Source organism: Bombina bombina, chromosome 10, assembly GCF_027579735.1.
Source record: "Bombina bombina isolate aBomBom1 chromosome 10, aBomBom1.pri, whole genome shotgun sequence".
Classification (NCBI taxonomy): domain Eukaryota; kingdom Metazoa; phylum Chordata; class Amphibia; order Anura; family Bombinatoridae; genus Bombina; species Bombina bombina.
Window position 1 is genome coordinate 150,394,946 of NC_069508.1, and position 17,869 is coordinate 150,412,814.

Below are 17,869 nucleotides of genomic sequence, written 5' to 3' on the forward strand. Positions count from 1 at the left end.
TATCTATTCTGTTTCACAGGCGTCTGGCGGAAGTACCAGACGTTCAAGCGTTTGCATAGGCTTTAGTCAGAATCAAGCCTGTCTATAAACCTGTGGCTCCTCCATGGAGTCTAAATTTAGTTCTTTCTGTCCTTCAAGGGGTTCCGTTTGAACCTTTACATTCCATAGATATTAAGTGATTATCTTGGAAAGTTTTGTTTTTGGTAACTATTTCTTCTGCTCGAAGAGTTACAGAATTGTCTGCTTTGCAGTGTAATTCACCCTATCTGGTGTTTCATGCAGATAAGGTTGTTTTGCGTACAAAACCTGGTTTCCTTCCGAAAGTGGTTTCTAATAAGAATATTAACCAGGAAATCATTGTTCCTTCTCTGTGTCCTAATTCAGTTTCTAAGAAGGAATGGCTGTTACACAATCTTGATGTGGTTCGTGCTTTAAAATTCTATTTAAAAGCAACTAAAGATTTCAGACACACGTCATCCTTGTTTGTTGCCTATTCTGGTAAGAGGAGAGGTCAAAAAGCTATCGCTTCCTCTCTTTCCTTTTGGCTGAAAAGCATTATCCGATTGACTTATGAGACTGCTGGACAGCAGCCTCCTGAACGAATTACAGCTCTTTCCACCAGAGCTGTGGCTTCCACATGGGCTTTCAAGAATGAGGCTTCTGTTGAACAGATTTGTAAAGCAGCGACTTGGTCTTCACTGCATACTTTTGCCAAATTTTACAAATTCAATACTTTTGCTTCTTCGGAGGCTATTTTTTTGGGAGAAAGGTTTTGCAAGTAGTGGTGCCTTCCGTTTAGGTTACCTGACTTGTTCCCTCCCTTCATCCGTGTCCTAAAGCTTTGGTATTGGTTCCCACAAGTAAGGATGAATCCGTGGACTGGATACACCAATGTAAGAGAAAACAGAATTTATGCTTACCTGATAAATTTCTTTCTCTTACGGTGTATCCAGTCCACGGCCCGCCCTGGCAATTAAGTCAGGTTCAAATTTATTTTTTGTAAAACTACAGTCACCACTGCACACTATGGTTCTCCTTTTTCTCCTAACCGTCGGTCGAATGACTGGGGGGGCGGAGCCTGAGGGGAGCTATATGGACAGCTCTGCTGTGTGCTCTCTTTGCCACTTCCTGTAGGGATTGAGAATATCCCACAAGTAAGGATGAATCCGTGGACTGGATACACCGTAAGAGAAAAATTTTTATCAGGTAAGCATAAATTCTATTTTAAATAAATAAAAACTTACCTGTGAAATAAAAATAAACCTAACATTAAACTATAAATTAACCTAACCTTACTATTCTAATAAAATAAAAAATACTACCAATTAAAACATCTAAATTACAAATTTAAAAAATCCTAACACTACGAGAAAAATTAAAAAATCTAAAATTACAAAAAATAATAAACACTAAAATTACAAAAAATAAAAAACACTAAGCTTACAAAAAATAATAAACAAAATTATCAAAAATAAAAACAATTACACCTAATCTAATAGCCCTATAAAAATAAAAGGGCATTTAGCTCTTTTTTCAAAAGCCTAAACCCTAATCTGAAAAAAAAACCACCCCAAAAAAATAAAAAAATACCTAACACTAACCCCAGAATATCTACTCACGGTTCCTGAAGTCCAGACATCCATCTCCATCCAGGTGGCGAGAAGTCTTCATCCAGGCGGCAACATCTTCATCCAGCACGGGGGCGTTTTCTATCTTCATCCCGGCAGCGCGGATCGGCGAAGGCATCCAGCACGGAGTGTCCTCTTCATACGGTCCCCGCCGTACACTGAAGCTTCAATGCAAGGTAACCGTTTCAAAATGGCGTACCTTGCATTCCTATTGACTGATTTTGATTCTTCAAATTCAAATCAGCCAATAGGATGAGAGTTGCTGAAATCCTATTGGCTGTTCAAAACAGCCAATAGGATGTGCTCTACTGAAATCCTATTGGCTGTTCAAATCACGCGGAATAGGGGTTAATCATTTTTATTTGTGTCAGTGATGTCGGGAGTGGCAGATTAGGGGTTAATAAATGTATTTAATAGTCACAATGTGGGTGGGCAGCAGATTAGGGGTTAATAAATTTAATATAGTATTTGTAATGCGGGAGGGTGGCGGTTTAGGGGTTAATAGGTAGTTTATGGGTGTTAGTGTACTTTGTAACACTTAAGTTATGAGTTTTGTGAAACATCGTTGTGGCGCAAAACTCATAACTCCTGGTCTCAGATGGCAGTATGGATCGTGTTGGTATAAGCTGTAACGCAAGCATTTTAGCCTCACCGCACAACCTGTAATACCGGCGCTATGAAAATCCCACGCAAAAACGTAATTTTCGGAATGGACGTTGTGTTACAGGCTAAAATGCTTGCGGTATAGCTATACCAACACGACTCGCAATAGCTGCGCTACTGCTTTTACGCTGAAATTGCTATTTTTTCAGTGTTAAAAGCCATAACGCAAAACTCGTAATCTAGGTGATAGTGATTTATCCACAACATGAAACTGATGAGGATGTTAAACATAGGAGTTAAATGAATACTATTTACAAAATGACTGAACATACATTTTAAAAGAATCAGGTGAGATCATATTCTTTATTAAGGCCCCTTGGGGCCAGGGTCTCAAGTTTATGTATCCACAACATTTCCTTTTGTTTCAGCAATTTTTCCCTGTCCATACCATTCCTGAGAGGCCTTATGTGGTCAATGACCTGCCATCTTAATTGGCTTATACCATGGCCTTTTTCCAAGAAGTGTTTGGACAGGGGAGCCTCCAGGGTTTTACATCTAATATTAGAGCTATGTTGGCTTATTGTATCTCTCACTTTGTGAGTAGTTTCCCCTAAATATACCATAGAACATGGGCATTTTATTAAATACACCACAAAGGAGGATTCACAAGTATAGTACCCATTGATGTTATATTTCTTCCCACTATGTGGGTGATGAAAGTTCGACCCTCTTATCATAGAGATACAGCTCATACAATTTAGACATGGGAAGCTGTCTGACCTCTTATTTCCTATAATAGTCTGGATGTGCTTTTTTTTGGGACCCACGTCAGTTTTTATCAAATGGTCCCTTAGACTTCTCACCCTCCTATGGGACATAAGAGGAGGATCTTGAAATAGGGCTACATCTTGATTAGATTCCTTTAGAAAATGCCAATTCTGTCTGATCAATTTTGATATCTTATCATTTAAAGGTGCTATATTGGGATACAAAAACCATCCTGTTCTCATTTGATTTTCTATCAGTTTTTTTGGGCTTGTTCAATTCTACCACTGTATTCTGTACAAGCTTAGAGACTGATGGCAGTAAGATGTTTGCTTACACAGAATTAGATGCCGCATGGATTACTGCCCTTATGAAGGACTCAAGGGATTTTCTCAGAACCGCACCAGCAGAAAATATAAGTAAGGAATATGAATCACTGTAAATGAAACAGATGAAATGGGACCTGAATGCCACGACATTGGTCGAATATTATAGGGTCAAGAGGTTCCCCAGGGGCTCTGAATGAGCACTTGCCCTACCCTATTAAAAGATAATAAAATATATTGCGAGAAATATGAAGCAATATTGAATAAATGTTTCTACAAAATAATAGTGTGGACTGTCGAGTCATTACTGAAAGAGATGGAGATACAGGAGGACAAAATGAAAAAGCACAAAGACGAGTTACTCACCACTATGTCTGCTGAAGACTTTGAGAGTATGGAAAGAAGGATTGAAGAAAAAATTCAAACAGAACAAAAAGTGATAAAAGAAACCAAGAGATCCAAGTTATTATTATTATTATTATACTTTATTTATGAAGCGCCAACATATTCTGCAGCGCTGTCCATGGATACAATTAATTTAAATAAAACAATACAAGACTTGTAAGAGACAGGACAAAATTTACAAACACATACAGGAGGGATTGAGGGCCCTATTCCCGTGGGAACTTACAATCTAGAAGGGTAGGAGGTTGAGAAACAGGAGGTGAGGACTGCAAGATTTGGAAAGATGTTAATACAGAGTTAGATGAGGGAAATATTAGGTAAGTGAAGTTCATTTATTATTGAGTTGGGTGGTAGGCTTCCCTGAACAGAAAAGTCTTCAGGGAACACTTAAAGGAAGACAGATTAGGGCAAAGCCTGACAGCACGAGGGAGAGTGTTCCAGAGGGTAGTTGCTGCACAACAGAAGTCCTGCAGTCTAGCATGAGAGGAGATGATAGTTGCGGATGCAAGGAGCAGGTCATTGTTGGATCTTAGTGGACGGGATGGAGTATACTTGTGTATTAGAGAGGATAGGTAGAGGGGAGCGGCGTTGGTGAGAGCTTTGTATGTAAGGGTGAGAATTTTGAATTTAATTCTGCTGTAAATGGCGAGCCAATGAAGGGACTCGCAGAGAGGTGCAGCAGATACAGATCGACGGGAAAGGTGGATCAGCCTGGCAGAGGCATTTAGGATGGATTGAAGGGGGGCGAGTCAGGAAAGAGGAAGGCCAGCGAGTAGGTTATTGCAGTAGTCAAGTCGGGAGATAATAAGGGAGTGGATTATTTGCTTTGTGGTGTCAGCGCTCAGAAAAGGGCGAATTTTGGAAATATTGCGTAGATGGTTGTGGCAGGATGTAGAAAGCAATTGGATATGGGGGACGAAGGATAGATTTGAGTCAAGTGTGACTCCGAGGCAGCGGACTTGGGGCGATGGGGAAATGATGATGCCGTCAACAGGGATAGAGAAGTCAGAAGTCGGTGGAGAGCTTGAGGGGGGGGGGGATAACAAGGAGCTCAGTCTTGGACATGTTAATCTTTAGGTGGTGAGAGGCCATCCAGGAAGAAATACCAGATAAGCAGTCACTGACATGAGAAAGGACAGAGGGAGAGAGAGCAGGGGTGGAGAGGTAGATCTGGGTGTCATCAGCATAAAGGTGATATTTGAAGCCATAACTGTTGATAAGTTTACCCAGTGAAGAAGTATAGATGGAGAAGAGTAGAGGACCCAGAACAGATCCTTGAGGTACTTCAACAGACAGAGACATAGGAGAGGAGGAGTCGCCGGCAAATGACACAGAAAAAACCTGTGGTAAAGATAGGAGTGAATCCAGGAAAGAGCAGTGTCACAGAGGCCAAAAGAGAAAAGGGTCTGTAGGAGGAGGGGTGGTCAACTGTGTTGAAGGCAGCTGAGAGGTCGAGTAAGATGAGTATAGAGTAGTGGCCAATAATTTTTGCAGACAGAAGATCGTTTGTAACCTCGGTAAGGGCAGTCTCAGTTGAGGGTTTTGGGCGGAATCCGGATTGCAGTGGGTCAAGCAAGGAGTTGGTGGAGAGGAAGTGGGTTAGGCGATTGTAAACTAGTTTTTCAAGGAGTTTTGATGTTAGTGGAAGCAGTGATATGGGGCGGTAGCTTTCAGGAGAATTAGGGTCGAGGGAGGGTTTTTTGAGTATGGGAGTGACTTTTGCGTGTTTGAAAGAAGATGGGAATGAGCCGGTAGAGAGAGATAGGTTGAAGATGTGGGTAAGAGCAGGAGTGAGGGTGGAAGATAGGGAGGGTATTAGATGGGAAGGGATAGGGTCGAGTGGGCAGGTAGTGAGGTGTGAGGAAGATAGTAAGGAAGAAACTTCATTCTCAGTGGCTGGATGGAAGATAGAGAGGGTGGCAGAGGGAGTAATTGGGCCTGTTGGAATATTGCAGGTTGGTGTTGCGATGTTGCTTCGGATAGTACGTGTTTTGTTTAAAAAGTAGTCTGCCAGGGCTTGAGCACTAAGGACAGACGGGGGAGGTGGAGCAGGTGGGTAGAGGAGAGAGTTAAAGGTGGAAAAGAGTCGTTTAGGGGTTGAGGAAAGAGTAGATATGAGGGACGAGAAGTAGGTTTGCTTGGCTAAGTTCCAAAGGAATGAGGATGATTATCGCCAAGGCAGAGTATACAGATGGCGTTTCGTAAACAAGGCAACCGGCAGACACAAGGAGTCAGTGGCAGACAAAGAACCTATCAGCAAAAAGGAAAACAGCAACATCATAGAGGTGCGACAAGTGGATCGAGCACACCAAAAACGTCATCTGACAGATCTTCCCCCTCCCCTTTGGAGCAGAGCGGCGGCGAGGAAACTACCGCTAAGGGGGCCGCAAACACAACAAGTGGAACGTCAGAAGGGATTCGCAGATCGGACCGCAAGACCAAGAAGAACAAGAGACATTAATTTGTCAGGACACTGTGGTAAATACATCCTACTATACCCTTACCGATAATGAAAATAGACTGCTAAATAAGGGACTGTCCTTCTGCCCCTATCAGAGGACTGGTTTCTTTGAGTTAGATAAGGATCTACAGAAATTGTATCGCAGTATAAAATTAAAAATATGGTTTGCCAGCAGCAATAACATCATGAGGAGTACAGAAAATTCTGAGATAAATGAATTGTCATTACAAAAATTGGGGTTACGTAAAAAGGGCACGTTTAATCCCACTATAAATAACCATAGTGTTAATACTTTTATTAATTTAGTAGAGAATGGAGTTAAAAAATTGAGAAATGAGAGCAAGAGTGGTAAAAATCAGATAAGTAAATGGCAGAATGGTCAAATAACCACATTAACTAACTTTCTTACTGAAGAGTATAACACATTGGATAAAATAAAGAAAAATAAAGGAATTATAGACAAGGGAGGAGCCACTGTCATATTGGACAAGTTATACTACATAGATAAAATATTGGTCTAATTGGGGGATACAGGTACATATAAAAAAACTCAACACTAATCCCCTTCTCAACATTCAGAAAGAAATTACAGTGATATTAAAAAAGGCTTTGGATAGAGGGAACATTGATACAAAATTAGCTGATTACCTTTATGTACCTGCTCCCCGTAATGCAATATTTTACAGGGTCCCCAAGGTCCATAAGGATAGCAAGAAACCATAAGGGAGACCTATTGAGGCCTATTTAACAAAGGTCTGTCGGACCTGATCCAATCGGCCGCCAGCAGGGGGTGTCAATCAACCCGATCGTACTCGATCGGGTTGAATTGTGGTGATCTCTGTCTGCCTCAGAGCAGGCGGACAGGTTATGGAGCAGCGGTCTTTAAACCGCTGCTCCATAACTTGCGTTTCTGGCGAGTCTGAAGACTCGCCAGAAACACGGGCCCTCAAGCTCCATTCGGAGCTTAATAAATGGGCCTCATAGTCTCAAGTGTAGATTCTGTGCACACTAACATATCCAGGTTTATAGACAAAATATTACAACCAGAAGTTGGCAAAATATTGAGTTATCTGAAGGATACAAATCACTTTTTAGAGAAAGCAAAATCTCTGGAATTTCCCTCTGAGAAATATTTGTTGTTCACTATAGATGAGAAAAGTTTGTACACTTCGATAAAGCTTGAAACTGTTATAGCCATAACAACCAAGAATCTATTAATGAACAGGAAATATACTCATGAACAGGGTGATTTCATAGAAGAACTTCTCAGACTTATAATGTGCTGGAATTACTTCTTGTTTCAGGACGAGTGGTTTGTACAGACCAGGGGGACAGCCATGGGTTTCAATGTCGCCCCATCATACGCCAACTTATTCATGAATTAATTTAAAGAGAGTATCATCTATGAGAATAATAACTTTAAGAAATATGGAGCCATATGGTGGCGTTACATTGGTGATGTGTTTGGCGTGTGGTGGGACGACATTGGATCCCTGTTGGACTTTGTGAATTAATTGAATTCTATGGTGAGAGGTTTAAAATTCACTGTGACACACAGCGAGGAGTCTGTGTCATTCTTAGATATAAGGGTCTAAGGGACAGGTAACCATTTAGAATGTTATCTATATGTGAAGGACACAGACAAAAACAATTTACTGCAATACAATAGCATTCACCCCAGACAGTTGGTTAACTCTCTACCCAAGAGCCAGCTCCTTAGTGTCAACAGAATTGTGAGTGAAGAAAAAATCTGAGAGGTTAGGATGTAGGATTTAGGATGTCCAGAAAATTCCTAGATAGGGGATACCCCTCTAACCTTGTACAGAATACAGTGGTAGAATTGAACAAGCCCTAAAAAAACTGATGGAAAATCAAATGAGAACAGGATGGTTTTGTATTCCAATATAGCTTTTTGAGTGATAAGATATCAAAACTGATCAGACAAAATTGGAATATTCTAAAGGAATGTAATCAAGATGTAGCCCTTTTTCAAGATCCTTCTCTTATGGCCCATAGGCGGGTGAAAAGCCTAAGGGACCATTTGATAAAAACGGACGTGGGTCCCAAAAAAGAGCACATCCAAACCACTATAGGAAATTAGAGACCAGGCAGCTTCCCATGTTTAAATTGTATGAGCTGTAGCTCTATGATAAGAGGGTCGAACATTCATCACCCACATAGTGGGAAGAAATATAACATCAATGGGTACTATACTTGTGAATCCTCCTTTGTGGTGTATTTAATAAAATGCCCCTGTTCTATGGTATATTTAGGGGAAACTACTCACAAAGTGAGAGATACAATGAGCCAACATCGCTCTAATATTAGATGGAAAAACCTGGAGGCTCCCCATTCCAAACACTTCTTGGAAAAAGGCCATGGTATAAGCCAATTAAAATGGCAGGTCATTGACCACATAAGGCCTCCCAGGAATGGTATGGTCAGGAAAAACTGCTGAAACAAAAGGAAATGTGGTGGATACATAAACTTGAGACCCTGGCCCCAAGGGGCCTTAATAAAGAATATGATCTCACCTCTTTCTTTTAAAATGTATGTTCAGTCATTTTATAAATAGTATTCATTTAACACCCATGTTTAACATCCTCATCAGTTTCATCTTGTGGATAAATCACAATGATATTAGAATGAGATGTGGCATCTTTAATGAATATATCATATATGTAAATAAATGTATCATGAGAAAACAAATGTAATATTTAAGTAACAAGGTAATTTCACATAAGGACCACTAGATGGAGTATGTGTATAGCCAGAGCCAACAAAAAGATTTAAAAGTCTTGTAAAAATGTCTAATGTATCAAGCATGACTAAGGGGCTGTGACCCCAAATCGTTGCTGTTTTACTTGTCACAATAAAGTGCTAAAAGAGACTTTGGAGTGCTATGGACGTTCTTTGGATTATTCTATGTGTGGAGATTTTGTAGTGTCTCCTGTCCTTACGTGCACCCTCCAGTATTGCTGTACCCGTTTTCCTATTTTTGAGCTTTAATTTGAGGGTATATACATCCAAATTGGAGGAAGGGTTTAAGAATTACAGCTCTTTAATTTGTAGCCCCCTCTTTTTCAAGGGACCAAAAGTAATTGGACAATTGACTCAAAAGCTGTTTAATGGACAGGGGTGGGCTATTCCTTCATTATTTCATTGTCAATTAAGCAAGCAAAAGCTTTGGAGTTGATTCCAGGTGTGGCATTTGCATTTGAAAGCTGTTGCTGTGAACCCACAAGATGCGTTCAAACGAGCTCTCAATGCAAGTGAAATAGGCCATCCTTAGGCTGCAAAAAAAAAAAAAAGAAATCCATCAGAGAGGTAGCAGGAACATTAGTAGTGGCCAGTCAGTTCGGTACATTTTGAGAGAAAAAGAACACACTGGTGAGTTCTGCAACACAAAAAGGCCTTGAAGTCCACGGAAGACAACAGTGGTGGATGATCATAGGATCCTTTCCATGTTAAAGGAAAACCCCTTAACAAGATCCAGCCAAGTGAAGAACACTCCCCAGGAGCTAGGCGCATCATTATCCTATAGTCTACCATAAAGAGAAGACTTCACGAAAGCAAATACAGAGGGTTCACTACAAGGTGCAAACCATAAGCCTCAAGAATAGAAATGGCAGATTAGACTTTGCCAAAAAATATCTAAAAAAGCCAGCACAACATTCGGACAGATGAAACTAAGATCAACCTGTACCAGAATGATGGGAAGAAAAAAGTATGGAGAAGGCTTGGAATGGATCATGATCCAAAGCAAACCACAGTGTGATGGCATGGGCAGTGTGATGGCATGGGCATGCATGGCTTCCAAAGACACTGGGTCACTAGTGTTTTTGATGATGTGACAGAGTGAGACAAATATAGGGAAGTTGATTGGACGGCGCTTCACTTTACAGATAGACAATGACCTAAAACATACTGCAAAAGCAACCAAGGAGTTTTTTAAGGCAAAGAAGTGGATTATTCTGCAATGGATTCTCGACAAAGTATTAAAAATTTACATTTTATTATGATTTTGTTAATTTGTCCAATTTACATTAAGGGGACTGTGTATGAAAATGGTTGCAATTCTTAAACGTTTCGTACCATAAATTTGTTCAACCCCTTGAATTAAAGATGAAAGTCTGCACTTCAGTTGCATCTCGGTTGTTTCATTTGAAATCCATTGTGGTGGTGTACGGAGCCAGAATTTTGTAAATTGTGTCAGTGTCCAATTATTTTCAGAACTAACTGTAAGTGGCAGAGTTAGTCTGCAATGGGTACTTCTATTTGTCAGAATTGGAAAACCCATTTTTTTCTTAAAAAATTAGTAGGACGACAAAAGTAAAAAATAAACTTTCATGATTCAGATAGAGCAGCAATTTTAAACAACTTTACGAATTTACTTTTATTATCTAATTTGCTTCATTTATTTGGTATCCTTTGTTGAAAAGCATATCTGAGTAGTCTCTGGAGCAGCAAAGCACTACTGGGAACTAGCTGCTGATTGTTGTCTGCACATAAATATCTCTTGTCATTGGCTCACCCTATGTGCTCCACTAGCTCCCAGTAGTGCATTGTTGTGCTGTCAACAAAGAATACCATGTGAATGAAATAAATTTAATAATAGACTTTAGAATTTTAAACAATTTTCCAATTTTGTTCTATCTGAATCTGAACAAAAAATGTGTTTCATGTTCCTTTTAAATTGCAGCTAAAGGGGCAAAATAAATAATAATGGCATGTTGTTACACATACTTAGTAATTTTCTATTACAATCTCCTGTCTCTTTAACCTTTGTTAGATGTTATGACATGCAGGATACATACACAAAGATCTATTTAAATGGACAATAAGCACCTTGTAATTACAGACATTCCTGTTGTCTTGCTGTAGAATAACCCATCAGTGAAGTCTAAACTTTTTTTTTTAAGATGAGTAAATATGTTGTTTGCTGCAATTGTTTTTCAATAGTCAAACTCGACTCCCATTTGCCTTATTTGGAGGAGCCAATCTGGGCTTGAACTTGCAGCAGCGAAGCCTAGCCATAGTCATTATATGGCATTGTTTTCCAGTTCTTCTATATTAAGCTATTAAGGGATATGTATGTAGCAGAAAAGCCACAATTTTCATAGCTAAATTACATGAAAAGGGGCAAAATAAATAACAGCAATATATTGCAAAGTTTTTTGATTTTGCTATGCATAACTAAACCTTTTATCTTACAATCTCACAAGCCTAGTTTCCACTGCTGCTTGAAACTGTGTACCCTGGTGGTGACATAAAACACCTCCATAGATACATGTTGTTACCACCAGTTTGCACAGCTTAAAGGGACATGAAACCTCATTTTTTCATAATTTAGGTAGAACAAACCATTTTAAACAACTTTCCAGTTTACTTCTATTATCAAATTTTGTTTCATCATTATTATTATTATTATCATCAGGTATTTGTAGAGCGCCAACAGATTCCGCACTGTAAACATAGTCGGTATACAGGATAGCTTTTGTAGGGATCAAGTGGGTAGAGGGCCCTGCTGAGAATTTCACTGTTGTAGTCGGCTCTTATGAAGGCGATCTGCAAACAGCTGGGCTCATAGGCTTTCATTCTAAGGGGTTCAAGGAGAAAGCAATGGAGTTAGGAAAGGTTAGTGTTGGTTGTATGCATCCTTGAATAGTAGAGTTTTTAGGGAGCGCTTGAAGCTGTTAAAACTAGGTGAGAGTCTTGTGGAGCGAGGCAGGGTGTTCCACAAGATGGGGGCCAGTCTGGAGAAGTCCTGTAAACGGGAATGTGAGGAAGTAACAGGAGAGGAGGAGATCCTGATCTGATCAAAGAGGACGGGAGGGAAAGTATCTGGAGACATGTTCTGAAATGTAGGGGGGAGCAGTGCAGTTGAGGGCTTTGTATGTCAGAATGAGGATTTTGTGTTTAATCCTAGAGGCAAGAGGAAGCCAGTAAAGGTATTGGCAGAGAGGTGCAGCAGATGAAGAGCGATGAGTAAGGAAGATGAGCCTGGCAGAGGCATTCATAATGGATTGTAATGGAGCTATGCGGCAGCTAGGTAGACCAGAGAGGACGGAGTTGCAGTAGTCGAGGCGGGAAAGGATGAGAGAGTGGATTAAAATCTTAGTTGTATCTTGTGTAAGGAAATGTCTAATTTTAGAGATGTTTTTAAGGTGGAAGCGGCAGGCTTTAGCCAAAGAGTGAAGGAAAGATCTGAGTCAAGTGTGACCCCAAGACATCGGGCATGCAGGGTAGGGGTAATGATGGAATTATCAACAGTTATAGAAAATTTGGGGGTGGAGACATTGGAAGAAGGGGGAAAAATAAGGAGTTCAGTTTTGGAGAGATTTAGCTTAAGGTAGTGAGAGGACATCCAAGATGAGATATGAGAAAGACAGTTAGTGACACTGGTTAGTAAGGAAGGAGGTAGGTCTGGTGCAGAGAGGTAGATTTGGGTGTCATCTGCATGATATTGAAACCCATAGGACTTTATTAAGTAACCTAATGAAGACGTGTAGATTGAAAAGAGAAGGGGACCGAGGACACCCCATCAGAAAGTGGTAACGGGGCAGAGGATGCTCCAGAGAAGGCTACACTAAATGTACGGTTAGTCAGATAGGAAGAGAACCACGAGAGAGCTGTGTCGCAGATGCCGAAGGATTGGAGGGTTTGGAGCAGAAGAGGGTGGTCAACAGTGTCAAAGGCTGCAGCCAGGTCAAGGAGGATAAGCAGAGAGAAGTGGCCTTTGGATTTTGCTGTAAGTAGGTCATTGGTAACCTTGACAATTGCTGTCTCTGTAGAGTGATGGGGACGAAATCCAGATTGCAGTGGGTTAAGAAGAGAGTTTAATGTAAGGAAATGGGATAGACATGTGTATACTAGCTTTTCGAGGAGCTTTGAGGCAAGAGGGAGTAGGGAAATAGGGTAGTTGGATGGGGAGGTTGGATCGAGGGAAGGTTGTTTGAGGATAGGTGTGACTAGTGCATGTTTTAGAGATGAGGGAAATATACCAGTGCTGAGGGAGAGGTTGTGTGAGTATAGGGGTGAGGGTTGAAGAGAGGGAGGGGAGTAGCTGTGAGGGGATGGGGTCGAGGGGACAGGTAGTGAGGTGGGAGGACAGTATAAGTGCAGAAACTTCATCCTCGTTAACAGGGGCAAAAGAGCTGCATTTTTGTATATTTGGGTTTTGGATGATTGTGAGCTTTTGAGGGAGTGGGAGATTGGTAGTATGTTGAGAGCTGATTTCACTTCTGATGGAGTCAATTTTGTTATTGAAGTGGCTGGCAAAATCTTGAGCTGAGAGAGAAGTTGTATTAGGAGGTGGGGGTGGGCGGAGAAAAGTTTTTAACGTGGAGAACAGACGTTTTAGGTTAGAGGAAAGAGTAGAGATGAGATTAGAGAAGTATTGTTGCTTATAAAGATTAAGGGCAGAATAATAGGAGTTCAGGATGAACTTGTAGTGAAGAAAGTCAGCTGAACTCCGAGATTTCCTCCAGTGTCGCTCAGCAGTACGGGAACATCTGCGTAGGTACCGTGTCAGAGGAGTATGCCAGGGCTGAGGATGAGAGTGTGGTTTCTGAGCTATGGTTGGAGGGGCCAGATTGTCAATGACCGATGTAAGGGTGGAGTTATACTGGCAGATAGATTGGTCAGGGCAGGAAAAGGAGGTGATGGATGAGAGGAGAGGTTTGAGAGAGTTAGCGAGCTGTTGCAGATCTAATGACTTAGTGCTTCTGTGAAGTTTGGTGTGACGGGTAGAGGGAGGGGGAGTTGTAGGTAGGGAAGTGATGTTGCAAGTTAGAAGATGATGGTCAGAGAGAGGAAAAGGGGAGTTTGTGAAATTTGAGATAGCGAATCGATAGGTGAAAATCAGATCAAGGGAATGACCATCTTTGTGAGTGGGTGAGTCAGTCCATTGTGACAGGCCGAAAGAGGAAGTGAATTAAAGAAGTTGTTTTGCAGAGGAGGCAGTGGGATTGTCAAGAGGGGTGTTGAAGTCGCCAAGAATGAGGGCAGGGGTGTCTGAGGAAAGGAAATAAGGAAGCCAGGTAGCAAAGTGATCTAAAAATTGAGTTGGGGAGCCAGGGGGGCGGTATATGACTGCAACACGTATAGAGAGGGGAGAGAATAACCAAATCATGTGTGCTTCAAATGAAGAAAATGTGAGTGAAGAGAAGGGCTGTATTTGTTGGAAGGTGCAACGAGAGGAAAGTAAAATACCAACACCACCTCCTTGTCTATTGCCAGACCTAGGAGTGTGGCTGAAATGGAGACCCCCATGTGACAGTGCAGCAGTGGATGAAGCAGAGAGCCAGGTTTCTGTAAGAGCCAGAAGGTTAAGAGAGTGGGAGATAAAGAGATCATGGATAGAAGTGAGCTTGTTGCAAACAGAGCAAGAGTTCCAGAGAGCACAAGTGAAGGGGGAGGTGGTTTTAGATGTAAGAGGAATGTGATTAAGGTTACCAGAGTTTTCTTTATGGAGTCTATTGAAAGGCACACAAGGATGTGAAAGGCTAGGAGGTTGTGGGGGACCAGGATTAGGGGAGATGTCGCCAGCAGCTAGTATGAGCAAGAGTGACATGAGATGAGAAGCAAATTTGCAGTAATGAGACTGTTGTTTGGCTGAAGTGCAGGGGGAAGAGAGAGTGTTTAGGAATAGGTAAAGTTCATGAGTACAAAAGTAAGGTGAGTATAAGAGAGATGGGCTAATGAACAGTGCAGGTGGAGAGGGAGAAGGAGTAATTGAGTAATGTAAGATGTAGCAAAAGGAATATGAAGATTGAGCATTATTATGAAAGTGGGAACAGCTGCACTTGCAAAAGGATACAATGAGATACATAAAACATAGTATTACAAGAGTACTTGCCTTGTGTCTTGCCCCTTGCCCAATCCTTGTTCAATTCTTGTATAATTCTTAAATTAGTGCCTCACTTCTAAAATGTTCACTTTAGAAATGTGAACATATGCTATTGTCAAAATGTACAATGCCCAGGCAATACACCCCCTGTGCAATGCACCTCTCAATCTAGTGTGAAATATATACAGGCATGGCAGTCTCTTGGTATCATTTGTTGAAGGAGCAGCAATGCACTACAGGTTTCTTACTGAACAGTCACATAGGTGAGCCAATGACAATCAGTGTGTATGTGTGTATATATATATATATATATATACTGTGTGTGTATATATATATATATATATATATATATATGCAGTCACCAATCAGCAGCTAGAACCTAGAACATACCTAGATAAAACTTTCAGCAAACGATGACAAGAGAAGGAAGCAAACTAAATAATAGAAGTAAATTGTAAAGTTGTTTAAAATCCTATGCGCTGTCTAAATCTTGAATGTCTAATTATGACTTTACTGTCCCTTTAACACAACCAAGGTGTTAAAGGGACAGTTAACATTTTTATCATCCTAGTTTCTGCTTATGTTTTGCTTTTCCTATTCCCCTACCCACAAATAATTTTCTTGTTTTATGTCATTTTCTCTGCACATAGATTAGAGCACAAGCCAAACTGCCATAATGACTTCTATCAAAGAACAAGAGGCTATTGCAAGGCTTATGGACTTTTTCCAAGAGTGGGACAACGGCAATAAAGCTACGAGAAGTGGCATCATGAGAAATTTCATCTCCCTGAACAGCGGAAAGACAGGACCTGAATTAGAGCAGGAGTTTTCACAGGGAGGCAGCCTGTTTTTGGCCCGATTAACTACCTGGCTTAGGCTTTCGTATCCTTTGTTATCACTATAATTTACTTAGACATTCCAAATGGATCTTTTAAAACCAAATATTTTATCTTCTTTATTTCTCTGGTGTAACCCTACTGGGATTAACATGTGATGTTCTAAGGCAGGGATCAGTAACCTTGGCGCTCCAGATGTTTTGGAACTACATTTCCCATGATGCTCAGGCACACCGCTGGCTGAATATCATGGGAAATATAGTTCAGAAACACATGTGGTGCCAAAGTTGCTGACCTCTGTTCTAAGGCATAAATAAAATCCCAAATGACATAGGTAAACAAAACACATCTTGTCATTGGTAACTGTATGCATAAGCTAGTCTTGATTACTTTACCAGCCGTGACTATGCACATGTCTATAGCAGTCTATGGCAGCAGTGTAAATTGTAACATTGTATAACATTTCATGCTCTATCCAATCAACTTGTTTAATTTTGACTTTTCTGTCCCTTTAAACAGCTACACAGATAAGGTGTTCTAACTATTTAGATTGTGGGTATTAAAGGGACAATCTAGTCAAAATTAAACTTTCATGATTCAGAAAGGGCATGAAATTTTAGACAACTTTCCAGTTTACTTTTATCATCAAATTTCCTTTGTTCTCTTGGTATTCTTTGTTGAAAGCTTAACCAAGGTAGGTTCATATGCTATTGTCTAAGCCCTTAAAGGCCACCTTTTATTTATATGCATTTTTACAGTTTTTCACAGCTAGACAGTGCTAGTTCATATGTGCAATATAGATAACATTGTGCTTACTTTCCGTGAAGTTAGCTAAAAGTCAGCACTGATTGGATAAAATGCAAGTCTGTCAAAAGAACTAGGATAAGGGGGCAGTCTGTAGAGGCTTAGATACAAGGTGTCTCCTCTGTCATGGATGTTAAATAATTTGAGAATGTAATATAAATATGTATGTGTAGTAATATACTTTCCTTATTTATTTTGTCTTATTTTCCCTTAATTTAACTTTAAGCTTACATTCCTGCTTTTTCAAATAAAGATACCAAGAGAATGAAGAAATATTGATAATAGCAGTAAATTAGAAAGTTGAATAACATTGCATGTTCTATCTGAATCATGAAAGAAAAAAATTGGGTTCAGTGTCCCTTTTAAGAGGACATTTAGGTTTCAAGATGGCGGCTTCAGAATCAAGTACTTTATAGAAACTTACTCTTGCATTTATACCCACTAATATAACTTTAAAAATACATCTGTTTATTAATTTCAGGCTAATCTTTGCTATGAATACATCATTATATCTAACATTTATCTACGGTTTAATAACCTGTTCTCACTTGCTGCATAAATGCTCATCTCAGTTTGTATTTGTTCCATAAATTGGTAGTAAAACCTGTTTATTATTGATCCTATCCTATGGTTTAAACATATACAGAGTAAATTCACACCTCCTTGAATTTGTTCTCGTTTTTGTATAAAGTGTTGCATATACTTATTGCTTGTTCCCAATCATTCCTTAATTTTCTACAAAGATATATGTTTGGGACGTGTCTAAGGGAGATACTTCAGTCAATTGCAGTTTTTCTATCAGCTGCTAACAGGTGAAATAAAGTTGCCTAAAAGGCTGTTTCAGATAATAATAAATAATTGCACATACTTTTTCAAGAGATCAGGGTGGTATCAGAATACTTCTAAACAATTCTTGCTATATAATTTTCTTATTTTTGCTAAAGACTGAAGCCAAGATGATCAAACGTTCCACAAGGCAACAATTTATTCGAAGGGGATCCTTCGCCATATTGAGGAAGATGGCAAAATATTCCAAACGGCTGATATCAGTAATTAGAGATAAAAAAGAGGGCGCCACATAGGGTGATATTGTTGGATCAAAGTTCAAATGGGTAATTATTATCGTCGCTTACCAGAAAACTATGCACCGTATTGTAACCGGTGCTGACAGGCAGGCTAACACTTTCAGT

The 17,869-nt window shown here is 40.1% G+C and overlaps 1 protein-coding gene across 1 annotated transcript in view; it reads left to right on the top strand.

Moving 5' to 3' along the window:
* Positions 1 to 15,715: 15,715 nt before the first annotated feature.
* Positions 15,716 to 17,869, top strand: part of ARMH1 (armadillo like helical domain containing 1) — a 195,596-nt gene continuing 193,442 nt past the window's right edge. Inside the window, exons 1-2 of the mRNA XM_053693387.1 lie at positions 15,716 to 15,921; positions 17,423 to 17,491. Of these exons, the coding sequence (XP_053549362.1) occupies positions 15,716 to 15,921; positions 17,423 to 17,491 (275 nt within the window). The remainder of the gene's footprint in view (positions 15,922 to 17,422; positions 17,492 to 17,869) is intronic.